A 13,564-nucleotide genomic window follows, 5' to 3' on the forward strand; every position below is an offset into this window, starting at 1 on the left:
GTCAGTGTACAGCTTGTATAACATTGTAAATTTGCTGTCAGCTCAAAATAGCTCAACATACAGCCATTAACGTCTAAACTGCTGGCAACAAAAGTGAGTACACCTGTAGGTGAAAATGTCCAAGCTGTGCCCAAGGTGTCAATATTTTGCGTGGCAACGATTATTTTTTTGTTCTGAGTGAAATCTGTCCTGTTAAACTGCCGTATGGTCTTTTTCCAATGTGCTGCAGCTCAGTTTCAGGGTGTTGGCACCCTTCTTATAGCTTAGGCCATCTTTATGTAGAGCAATAATTCTATTTTGCAGATCTTTTGCCATGTTAGACTTCCAGTGAACAGTATGAGAGTGTGTGAGAGCAATAACACCAAATTCAACACAACTGTTCCCCATTTGCACCTGAGACCTTGTAACACTAATGAGTCACATGACACCAGGGAGGGAAAATGGCTAATTGGGGACAATTTGGACATTTTCACTTAGAGGTGTACTCACTTTTGTTGCCAGCAGTTTAGGCAATAATGGCTGTAAGTTATTTAGAGGGGACAGCAAATTTAAAGTTATACAAGCTGTACACTGTGTCATATCTTCAATGTTGTCCCATGAAAAGACATAACAAAATATTTGCAAAAATGTGAGGGGTTTACTTACTTTTGTGAGATACTGGATATTAAAAATAATGCATGCATCCACCCATGCTTGGCATCACCCATTGGTTATTGAAATCCCACCGTGAAGCCTCAAGATGAGCAATTTTGCCATCATTCTCTTGGTGTTTTCAAACTGGTGTTTTCATGAGCAAGGGGAAGATCTGACTGAGATTAGAACTTAGGGGACACAGCTCAATCAGTTGCAAGCAAGTTGCCTAAAGTGCATCATCATTTACAAAGTTAACATCATGTTGTGTTCAATATGACTGGAAGGTGACACGACAGTTTTTACCCTTTTTCCATGCACTTCTTTGGAAGTGCATGGAAAAGAAGTAGGTGAAGCTAGAGCGGCTCATCTACTAATCGGAAGGTTGCTTTGATCCTTGGCTCCCACAGTCTGCATGCTAAATATATATACTGACCTCAAGTTGCTTTCTGATGCATCCACTGGAGTGTGAATGTGTGTGAATGTTAGATAGAAAACTCTTAAGCATCAAAAGTGCTTGTATGAATGGATGAAAGAGGTAAGTTGCCTAAAGCGCTTTGAGTGCTCAGAGGATAAAAGAGCTTTATAAGAACAAGTCCATTTACCATTTCATACAAAAGGACGAGAGCTCATTACGAATGATAATGAGCTGGTTATGGTAAAGATACATTCTCATAGTTGTTTTCTTCATCACTAGTTTCCTCTTCATCACTAGTTTCCTCTTCTTCCTTATTGTCCACACTTGCTGAAGGCGGGGACACATTCTTATAGTTGTTTTCTTCATCACTAGTTTCCTCTTCTTCCTTATTACACACACTTGCTGAAGGCGGGGATACATTCTCATAGTTGTTTTCTTCATCACTAGTTTCCTCTTCATCACTAGTTTCCTCTTCTTCCTTATTGTCCACACTTGCTGAAGGCGGGGACACATTCTTATAGTTGTTTTCTTCATCACTAGTTTCCTCTTCTTCCTTATTACACACACTTGCTGAAGGCGGGGATACATTCTCATAGTTGTTTTCTTCATCACTAGTTTCCTCTTCATCACTAGTTTCCTCTTCTTCCTTATTGTCCACACTTGCTGAAGGCGGGGACACATTCTTATAGTTGTTTTCTTCATCACTAGTTTCCTCTTCTTCCTTATTACACACACTTGCTGAAGGCGGGGATACATTCTCATAGTTGTTTTCTTCATCACTAGTTTCCTCTTCATCACTAGTTTCCTCTTCTTCCTTATTATCCACACTTGCTGAAGGTGGGGATACATTCTCATAGTTGTTTTCTTCATCACTAGTTTCCTCTTCATCACTAGTTTCTTCCTCATCTTGTCTGTGACAGTCTACACTCACACAGGCCTCCTTGGACTTTTTGTCATTTGGGCCTGCTTCCTCATAATCGTGATCATCATCACTCACTAGGTCCTCATAATCATCATCATCTTCATCCAGCCCAGGAGCTCCTCCTTTGATTTTTTCATTAGTGTCCAATAGATCAACATTCACAGAGTCCTCAACATCCTCATCATCATCTTCATCTCCATACTTGTAAGCATTCCCGACTCGGACAGCCACTGAAACACAAGTAAGGGGAAAGAATGCGAATATGTAGTCTGATGAATTTCAGATGAATAATTGTTTAAAATTTGCGAGCACACACTTTGACTGTGGATGAGAGCTACAGGCTTCTTGGCTCGTCGTTGTCTTCTCCTGCACGTCAGCCCTACCACTAACAGCAACAGCAGGAGCAGCAACAGGAGTCCAACAGATACTGAGGACAGCAGCGGCATCAAATTGACTAAGGAGAGAGAATTTGATCAGTTTGACCATCAAAACACTTCTTCACATAATGAACTACTTTTCATTAATGTTTTAATTTAGAACATGTAACTTATTTCAAGTCTGTTTCAAGAATATGGCTACAGGTCACTGAAAGGGCACTCTGCTCATCCTGTCAACACTTCTCATCTCAACTATGTCTAAAAGTTAGACACGACCACCCATTGGTTTGTTAAGTCCTGTTGTCAAGCCTTCTTAATCTCACCATTTTTGCCATTATGAAACCAAGTGTCAGTCAATGGGTGGATCTGAGAAAATGAGGGACAATGCTTGCTCATGAAACGTTTCACCTACAGGGTAGGTCTGCCCTACAGCATAGCCAGCTTTAACCTCCAGTTTGACAATACTACAGAACATAATGTCAATATTACAGAGTAAGAGTAACATTCATCAAAATGATCATTGCTTTAATGTCTTATATTAAGTCTGACTTTCTTTTTATTTGATCTTCATGATTTGTGACTAACTTTCACATAGAATGCAGGATAATGGTGTAACACATAGTGGACAGTACCTCATCCAAAAGACCGGGTCTGTTCTGACTGAGTGACTGTAAGAGGTTTGGGTATACTTAACAGATTTTCTGAGAACATTACTGTAAAACAATCTGTAATAAGAACTGGTTTGCTAAGATCTTTTTTTATTTTCTGTCCTCAAAAACAAATGGGGTCTTTTGAGGATGGCTGTAGCTCAGGGGGTAGAGCAGGTCATCTACTGATTGGAAAGGGGGTGGTTCAATCCCTTGCTTCCCCAGTCTGCATGCCAAATATCCTTGGGCAAGTTATTAACCACCTGATGCATCCATCAGAGCAGCGGTCCCCAACCTTTTTTGCGCCACGGACCGGTTTATGCCCGACAATATTTTCACGGACCGGCCTTTAAGGTGTCGCGGATAAATACAACAAAATAAAACTAATACCAGTACTGAAAAAAAGAACATTTATTCATAACACACGTGAAAAAACCCAGGAAAACTGAGTAAACTATAAAAACGATAACAAAATAAGGCTGAAAACCGATAAAAACCCTGAAAACCAGACATTTCACACCTGAGCCTCAACTCTCGCGGCCCGGTACCAAATGACTCACGGACCGGTACCGGTCCGAGGTCCGGGGGTTGGGGACCGCTGCATCAGAGTATGAATGTTAGTTAGAAGGCACTGACAAGTATAGAAAACAGTGCTTGGTTAAATGTGGCGTGTTGTACAAAGACATTTGAGTAGAGAAGAGTAGAAAACTGTTATATAAGAATTAGTCTATTTACCATTTTATTTTTATACTCTACCATTTTCCTCCTTTATGACTTCTCTTTGTGGTCTTAAATGTATACATTTATAACAAGACTGGGAAACATAAGCTAATGCAATGGTCACAGTTTGCATGGTACATACAGCTACAGCTACCACAGTCAGTCTGATATTTTTATGTTATTTTTTGCTTTATACAAAAATCCATGAATTCAACACTGTACTTACATTTAATGATGACACTAATCGGTGCCAATACAGCAGATCTGAATGTCCGTGTGGACACTGTGACCTCGTACACACAGCTGTAGTTGCCCTGCTGTTCATACTCAGCTACAGGGAAACTAAAGGAGGCCGAGTTGCTGACTGCTGGCTCTGTGAGGTTGGAGCCAGGGAAGCTCAGAATAAAATGTCCACTGGAAAATGTGGAGTTAATGGAACAGGTGAGGACAAAGCTGTAACCCCTGGTGATTTCGGCACCTTCAGGACCCCAGACAAGTCCTGCATTCGGAGACGTCAAGGAGATGCTGGGCCTCTGCAGTCTCACTGTGTGAAAGAAAGACTTACCATTAAGAAGGGCAGCAGAAACAAGTCCAATGGTAGCATTTCATGCAAGTTAGCTTATTATTTATGAATCATCATTAACCAATCAACATTAGCCATGTATTTCGTGATCTACCGAATGTTAACAGCTGTTTAATGTTCTACAGCGGCGGTGTCAAACATAAGTCCCAGGGGCCAGAATCGGTCTGCCAAAGACTCCAATTCGTCCCACTGGATATGTGTAGGAGGGCATAGATTTTTGCTGCTGTTCCTACTGATAAAGATCCCTCTCGTGGTCATTCACATTACACTAAGAAATTAAGTAATAAATAAATGTTGAAATGACAGAAAAGTTCCAGCATTTTTTTTTATATAGTGAGCCAACAGTAATAAAACAAAAAAAAAACACAGTTTATTAACTGCAGCTGCGTTTCTGCGAGATTATGCAGAAAAAACTAGATGTACCTTTGAAATTGCGCTTTTTGTCTTATATGAAAAAGTTTATATCTATATTTTTATTACATAGATAAACATAAATTAACGCTGTTGATATCTTATGACAAGTAATTTCTACAGTTTATACAACACTATTTGTAATAGCAAAAATGTAAAGATCTGTAAATTTGTATTATTTTTATTTAGTTTTGATCTTTTTATTTTACCCTTTTATTTATTGCTCTTACCTGTGACATTGAGTGTGACACTGTCACTTAGCGGGGAATTAAAGTCCCGCCTTGAGCCCTTTTTCTGATACTGACACTGGTACGATCCCTCATCATCAAAGTCCACAGAAGAAATATTGAAGGTAGCAGAGTTTGTAGCTGAATTTTGGGTCCTGTTGAATGAATCTGATGTTGTCATCAGAATGAACGTTCCACCCAAAACCTGAGTGGAGATTGAACAAGTGATTGCAATGTTCTGACTCCAGGTCACCTCACCAGCAGGACTGATGGAGATATGGGGTTTGGGGAAGCTTACTGAAATAGCAACACAGAATTAAAGTTTTCATTTTATCACCAGTTTACTGATTAGATTATACAAAATGGAATATACCATAAAACTTGGGAAATTGGATTTATCCTTACCAGTAACAAAGAGTCCTACAGAGTTACTAAAGGGGGAGGAGAACTTTGAACCCTGAATGCTTTCCTCGTACTGGCAGTAGTACTGTCCTTCATGACTGAAGTTCACTTTGTTGATACTGAAGATAGTAGAGTTGGAATTTGAGGTTTTAGTCTCCATGAATGAGTCAGATGTCTTCTTGAGGATGAAAGTTCCATCTGATGCCTGAGTTGGGACTAAACAAGAGATGCTGGCACTCTGACCCCAGGTGACCTCACTGTTATTTATGGAGATCCTTGGCTTGGGGGGGACCCCTGAAACAATAATTTGGCATGTGGTAAATGTACACCGTATTCTCCTTTTAACTTAAGCATCTCTGGTGTAGTGCCAGCATTGTGACAGTAAAATGGCACTAGCACTGGTTTTCCTGGTCAGTATTTCAACATTTAAGAGACATTTTTGGTTTGTTGGGGTGGTGTTCTACCAATCTATGGTAAATGGCCTGTATTTATATAGCGCTTTACTAGTCCCTAAGGACCCCAAAGCGCTTTACATATCCAGTCATCCACCCATTCACACACACATTCACACACTGGTGATGGCAAGCTACATTGTAACCACAGCCACCCTGGGGCGCACTGACAGAGGCGAGGCTGCCGCTGCCTTTTCATATAATCTATTTATCAAAAGGTCGGTGGTTCAATCCCGGACTGCTCCGGTATGTATGCCAAATATCCTTAGGGAAGATACTAGACCCAAGTTGCCCTCCAGTGCACCCATCAGAGTGTATCTGTGTGAATGTTAGATAGAAAGCATACAAAAAAAGTGCTTGTATGAATGAGAGTGGTGTAAAGCGCTTTGATAATTTTTGTATTATCCATCCATTTTCTAAATGATGGCACCCGTATTTGGTTTGCATTGCTTTGTTGCTCATTTGAATAAGTTGCTGGTCTGAGCTTTGATGGCGACTTTATGAATGAGGAAATGAAGTTTCAGGCAGCTGGTTGATGTGCAGCAGGACAACAGGATACTCTGTTGAAGAAAACCTGCCAATGAGCTGGTTAAGGTTACAATCTGTTTCTCAAATAAGTGACTCGGAGTGAACCAGACTCAAAAGTAACTTTAAAAAACACATAGGCAGCACACAGATGACGAAACAGAGGAAAATCCTGACATGCTCCTACAGAAGCCATGACACCATGAAAGTATGGCCCTGACTAGCATGCAATACTTGAAAATTCACACGTCCTGGATTTTTTTTTTTTTTTTACAGGCAGTTGGCCTGTCAGTGTTAACCTTACATTTACCTAAACTGAATAAATAACAAATACAAACAGAGCCAAAAGTTCATTGTGAAGAACAGGAGAAAAAGGCAACTCCCTCCGCTCTGAACCCAGAGATGTGCTTCTGAATTATTTCCCTATGCGTCACTGTCAAGTAGTAATACCACATTACTGCTGTTCAATGTGCCGCGCTGCTAAATTAATCCTTTTCCTGTCAGCATCACCTTGCAAAGCAACTAATGCTTTGATAATGAGATCAAAGGTATCTGCAGGCAAGCTCAAGATCAAAGATAACGAACAGAAAGTAGAGCAGCTGAAGAATAGTCACACAGTAGCAGGCAGGACGATTTCATCATTTGTTGAGGTGCTCGATGATACCACAGTGATGTTTCCCACAATATGTCGACCTGCTGAACATTTTAAATTTTTAATTCAATCATCAAAAAACTACCTTACAACTTCACACTGTATTTTCCTGTTGCCTACTTCATATTATTTATTGGATATAGAATTGTAAACTGTGTGTCATTTTTAACTTCACTGAGTATATGTTTTAGTTGTACGCTTGATTAATCATGCTGATCTGTCCGTTGTGTGTGAAAATATGGCAGCCATGGTGTTGATGTTGATTTTGGTCATACAGGCTGTAACATTACAGCTGAGAAAGGACAGTCTTGTGAAAAAGAACATTTTCAAAGAACTCTACGAACAATTAGAATAATTAGAAAGTAACTGAAAAAGTCTCGTTCAGGGTTTCAAATTTTGTTTTTAGATTTGATCTTTACTGTCAAAACCTTAAACCGCACCAAGTCTGCAGCTGTGAGAGCAAAATCTAAAACTGTTGGGAACAGGTTATGTTTGAGATTAAAATCAGTTGGAAGTTCAAAGTTCATTTTCACTGATTCTTTTATTTACAGCAGCTGAAGAGACTTGTGTCTCAGAGAAGAAGAAAATCTTATTTTAAAAAAAGATATGCATTTACATTTTTGTTGGGAAATATAATTTACTAGTAAATGTTTTCTCCAATGAACAAAGTGTAGTAAAAACAATATAATATACTAATTACATTATTTATTAACGAAAAATAATAATCACTTCACCACTTTTAACAACTTTTATTATGAACTGTTAGGATAGGATAGGATTTAACTGAAAGTTTGCTCACCTGAACATGTGACACCAGCATCCTCATTATGCCCACAGTTATGTGTCCCAAATCCACTGTGTCGACACTCAGTAAGAGAACTTTCACTTCCTGAACAGGCCACATCATCAAGCCAGATTTGTCCTGTACCTTCACCAAAGTGAGCTGATTTATGGAAACTCACTGCTGTCCAGCAGTGCAGCTGTCTGCAGACCACTTCAGCATCTTTTAAGTCCCAGTCATCATCACAGACTGTTCCCCAGGAGCCACTGTGATAGATTTCAACTCTTCCAGAGCACCGAGTGGACCCAGATCCAGCTAGTCTGATCTGACCTATCAAGAACGTTATATAAACAACATTTTAATATTTCCCTTAAAGGTTTTCCTTTAAAAAAAGACATAGGAACAGACTGACCTGCAGCAGGTGACGGTGAGGCCAAGAGACAAGAAACTATCGGAGAGGAAACCATGCCATTGCTTATTACATAGAAATGTTCTTGTTGATATGCAGTGATGAATATTTGCATTGAAAATCAAACCCCAAATCCTATTGATACTGTGCCTGTACAAAATTACAAAAAACATTATACATTATAGAAAATCTGTCTTACCGAGGGTAAAAAAATGCTGTCTGCCCCACATGGCGTGTCATTTATGAGATCCAGAGAACACTACAGAGAACTAAAATTGTTCACAGTGCTTGTCCTCCCGAAACACTTCCCCTTTCGTTTTGTCGCGGTTTTTTTTTTCCCATCAACCGACACGGGGCATTAAAAATATGCAGAATTAAAGTCTGAAGTTAACACACTTTGTCCAGCAAAAAAACAATCGCATCTATACTTCTGACTGAATGTTATCATTCTGCTTTCTGCTGCCAGCCGTGAGTACAGATATGATCAATGAAATCAATTTAGTTTCACTGTAAGTTTATCGCCATTCGTTGCCAAAAGTGTCAATCAAAGCGCGTATCTCCCGTCTCAGGCCCTTCTATCGGGAGATAGTTAGTCTCAAAAGATTGGAAAATGGTTACGATATTACCCACAAGTGTAAACTAAGATTTACATATGCGCGCACACAATGATTTGTGTGTAATTCCGCGTACTCAGAAATGCGTGCAACAGTCCACACATGCAGCTCCACAAATCAAATAGTTCAATCAGTCATCAGTCTCACTTTCAAAGACCTTCACGAGCTTACTCGTCTCTAAAAATTATTTCAGACATTGTTTATGCTCACATCACGGTTTATGTGCTCGCGGAGTTTTGAGAGATTTACACACTTTTCATCTTTCCACGGGGCTACAAACACAAGAGGCGCTCCGTCCCTAAATGAAAACTGGACGTTTGAAATTCCTTTGAATCTTTAAATTACGTCCAACAAAACGATTTTTTTACCAGAAATTTCCAAAGGAAAAAAAATATATATATATATTATTACTTCCCCCTCCTCATTGCTTTATTATTGTAGCTCTAGTAATAAATAATAATGTAAGGATTCTGGATCAGCACCATGATGCCCATAGTATATACAGTATTCTGAAGAAGGTCTAAAATGTCACTGTGTGTGCGTGCATGTGTGTGTTTTATTTAGATGGATTTTTAAAAAAAATATTACTCATGATATAACATTGTCCAGACATGCCTGGTAAGGACATGAGGAAGAAACAGTAGGAGCTGTGTGAGGCTACTAAAGGCAGTGCTATAACATTTTTCTCTCATCATTTTATTTTAGATTAAGTGCAAGAGTTGTTAGGTGTGGATAATTAGATTATAGTTTATTGCAATAGCAAGTTGTGCCTTGTTCTCACATAGACAGCAAGTGGAGAGTGATATATGAAAAGATGGGATGGAAGGAAGAAGAGAAGCAAAGAGTGATTCACAGGCAGAGCCTAAATTATTTCTCACAGTTTTTTGTGTCCTTATGGTTCCAAGCGCTGTCACCAATCTTTGCATTTTGTTATTATCTCATGACACTTGTTTAATCAGCTACCATCTCTCCTATGGACTTTTTAATGTCTACAGTCTCAGATCAACACAGCCCTGCCCTTCCCATATTAGATTCTTGATGAATGTGTGTTGTTGTTATTCAGCCTGGTTCAATGTGCCCCTTTTTAACTTTGAGCACCCGCCCCTTTAAACCTTTCTGCACGGCCCTGCACAATACACATCCTTTTGAGGTCCAAGTTGAAGATAAGCTTTGTGAAATCACTGAAATAAGTCAGACTTGTGCATGCATGTCAGTGTAAGCTGGCTTGCAATTAGACCAGATAAGGCTTTGATGCAGCAGGTGTGTTATGTGGAAGCAAGTGGGATAGACAGCCTTGATCAAATTCAAATTCAAATGTTATTTGTCACACGCACACACACACACAATACGATATGTGGAGAAATGCTTATTGCTGTGCAATGCCCATTAAACGACAGTAAAGAATTTACAGATAATGATAAAATTTACAGATTTTACCTTAGAAATTTACAGTAAAAAAGAATGTGCAAATAATGATTTAAGAGAGAGATTATAAGAAGTGTGCAAATAAACAGAGTGTGTGCGGTGATGTGATGTATGAGAGTCCAGTCCTACACCTGGTTCAAGTCCCAAATAGCCTGGGGGACAAAACTCCTCTTTCACTCTGTTTTGGCCTTAAGGGAGCAGAAGCGCTTCCCAGACCTCAACAGTGAGAAGAGTCCATTGTTGGGATGGGAGAGGCCCATCATGATCTTCCTGGCTTTGTTCTTGCACCACTTGGTGTAGATGGACAGAAGGTCAGAAAGCGCTGATTGATTGGATGCATTCGGCCGAGCGCATCACTCTTTGCAGATCTCGTCTGTCCTGCTTGGTGCTGTTCCCAAACCAGGTGCAGATGTTTCAGGATGCTCTCGATGGTGCAGGAGTAGAACTTCTTAAGCACCTAAGTCTTCTGGGGAAGAAGAGACACTGGCAGGCTTTCTTAACCAGGATGTTAATGTGACAGGTCCATGATAGGTCCTGAGTGATGTGGAGACCCCTGGTACCGGAAACTGTCCACTCTCTCCACTAGGTGTACAAAGCAGATATGGCTAGTTTAGCAGATGAAAGGAGCACAAGCAGGAGACTTGGCTCTCAAAAATAACAATGTGGAATTGATTAAAAACAAACAAACAAAAAAACATGGATGTCCATTTGTGATCACAACATAGATTTCATTTAGTTTGGTTTAGTTTTAAATATAGCCGGGGATCGGCTCACCAGGGCCTCCGTTCTTGGCCGCCACCTGACACACATTGCACCCGACCTCGACGGCGCCTCCTGCAGGTGGTGGGCCTATAGGAGGATGGGCCCATGTCCCTTTGTCGGACTGGGCTCCATGGCCACCAGACGCATGCTAACATCAGCTGCTTTCTGGTAGAGAGTACCATGTCCCCCCATGTTTTTAATGCACTTGGAATGCTGGGCCTCCCTGCTGCAGGACCGGGGTTGGTCTGCTTGTCTCCACTCCACAGCAAACATTTCCTGGGTCTGGATTGACCCTCTGGGAGTGTCTATGTGTCAGGTCGAGTCTTAGACTCCACCTCTCAGGGAACATCTCAGGCTCCCCTAGGTGTGGGGGCCTATCTCCCCCCACTACACTCCCTGCCAATGGCTGATACCCTCAACCCTTGGTGCATTGGTGGTTTTCGGTGTCCGGGGCTGGGTGCATGGTGCTCACTCCCGGTGGTTGCTTGGCAGGGCCTGGCGCCCATGGCTCGGTCAGGACCCTTCCGGAGGGCTATGGCTCCCCACATTTACTTTCAGATAATTATATGGAGAAATCTTTGGAATACAAGCGCGCTAACGCACACAGGTGTGCACAGACACACACCATGTTCCTTGGATGCTGCCTCAAAGCATATCGTGCGTTGTCGATTTTGTGTGCTTAATTTAAAATTAATTTTAAAATTGTAAAAGTAATTTTAAACATTTTACTCAGTAATGTGTACTGAGGCCCTTCACCTTTTTTAGCTGAATATGGAAACCACTATACCAGAGGTGTCAAACATACGGCTCACCTGTATATTTTATATAACATAAAATAAACTATATGCAAAGATGCAGAAACGTGTGCACTGAAAAACAGACAAAATGTTAGATTTACATAAATTAAGTAGTCGACATTGGTTGCACACAGATGTTCTGCTTTTTGAAGCAACTCAACACAAGTTACACAAACAAAGTGCAATTGCAGTAAATTCATCAAAGACGCTTAAATAAATCCAAGAGATGGCCAGTCTCCATTTTTCACTGTACATGTAGCACAGAGCCGTGGCTCAGTGTCTGAGTGTCTGAATGAGTCTCACAGGTCTGAATGTGTGCTTAAAGCCATTTATAATTCCTAACTTGTTTGATCTGCTGCTCACCACAAACAAGCACAAGCATACATTTTGAACATTTTACTGTATATTTATAGGTTTTACAGTTTTTACTACTGATAAAAAGTTCCCTTATGGCCACTCATACTCCACAAAGTAATTAAGGAATAAACAATTACAAAACAAAAAACAACAATTTTCACCTTTGAAAAAAATGTAATGAATTCCCTCTTACTTTGGCAGTTTGGCACTTCCTCTACAGCTCTAAGTCTCAGTGTGTTTTGATACCAGTTTCCCATCAATAATCTCTATTTTTGGCATTATTCGTTTGCTTATTACAAACCAGTCTACTGTTGTGTACAGTGTTGTTTTTTCTTAGTTTTTGTTCCCAAAAATGTGTCTCTAATAAAACCTCTGTAACTTTGTGAAAATAGGAAAAGTTTTTGTTTTTCTCTTTCTGCTATAGAAATTTCTAGAGTTTTCTAAGGGATCCTCGAGGTCATCTTACACACCTTACACAATTAAATAAAGTAAACAAAAAACCCCAACTATAACGTTTTTCAAGCTAACAATAGTCTAAAACCAAGTTAGAATAAAGTTGACGGTTAATTATATCAAAAGAAGAGGACAATTATAGATGAAGATTTGCAATTTTGGTATTTAAAAAACCCCATAAATTCATTACAGACTGCAGCAGAGAGTGAACGTATATGGTAACGATATCTAGTACAAGTGTTTCCTTCAGCTCACAGAATAATAGTAGTGTAGCAAGCACATTTAGCATGAGAAATAGCTTCTTTCCTATTGTATTGTTTATGACTGAGGTACATGTCCTTATGAATAGTAAGTCCAGTTTTTCTGAAGAGACATTCCAGGCGATGGCCAATAGCTTTAAGCTGGCAAAATTCAAATGAATATCAAGGGACAGAATGGGGGAAGGAAAAGTTTGAGTTTTCTGAGGAGCCAAGGTATCTAAGAGTTTGACAAATCCATTGTTATAGTGAGATACCAAGTCATTTGTGGAAGCTGAAGCATCTATGGCCATTAAATTATCAATGCAAGGGGAAAGAACTGATAAATCAATGCCTGTAATGTTTCTAAAATTAAGAAAGCATGTTAGATTACCTTTGTACAGTTGGAAACCAACACCGAATGAAACTAAATTATGATCTGAAAAAGATATGTCTGATACAGCATAGTTCATCGCTCGGACTCCAGTACAACAGATAAGGTCTAAAGTATGTCCTTTGGAGTGTGTGGGAACATGTATTTATTAGTCTAAGCCAAAATTCTCCAGATAGGAAATATAAAATTTTTTTTAATTAATTTGATGCTCTGTCCATGTGGCTATTAAAATCTCCCAGCAATGTTATATTTGGAAAGTAAAAAGTAAAATTACGACACGAGCTTTTGGTAAGTAGTTGTTGGTTTTGTGAAGCAACCGATGACGGGGTAACTCTCATGACTAACTCAGATTCCCTGTGGTTACGGAGGA

General features: G+C 39.8%; 1 protein-coding gene across 1 annotated transcript; it reads right to left on the minus strand.

The window, feature by feature from the left end:
* Positions 1–1,178: 1,178 nt before the first annotated feature.
* LOC113019939 (submandibular gland secretory Glx-rich protein CA-like) lies at positions 1,179–2,066 on the minus strand (the record flags this gene model as incomplete). The annotated part of the gene is made up of 1 exon (XM_026163607.1): positions 1,179–2,066. A coding segment is annotated over one exon (783 nt), but the record flags the coding sequence as incomplete, so codon positions are not given.
* Positions 2,067–13,564: the final 11,498 nt, after the last annotated feature.

Source organism: Astatotilapia calliptera, chromosome 4 (genome assembly GCF_900246225.1).
Source record: "Astatotilapia calliptera chromosome 4, fAstCal1.2, whole genome shotgun sequence".
NCBI lineage: Eukaryota > Metazoa > Chordata > Actinopteri > Cichliformes > Cichlidae > Astatotilapia > Astatotilapia calliptera.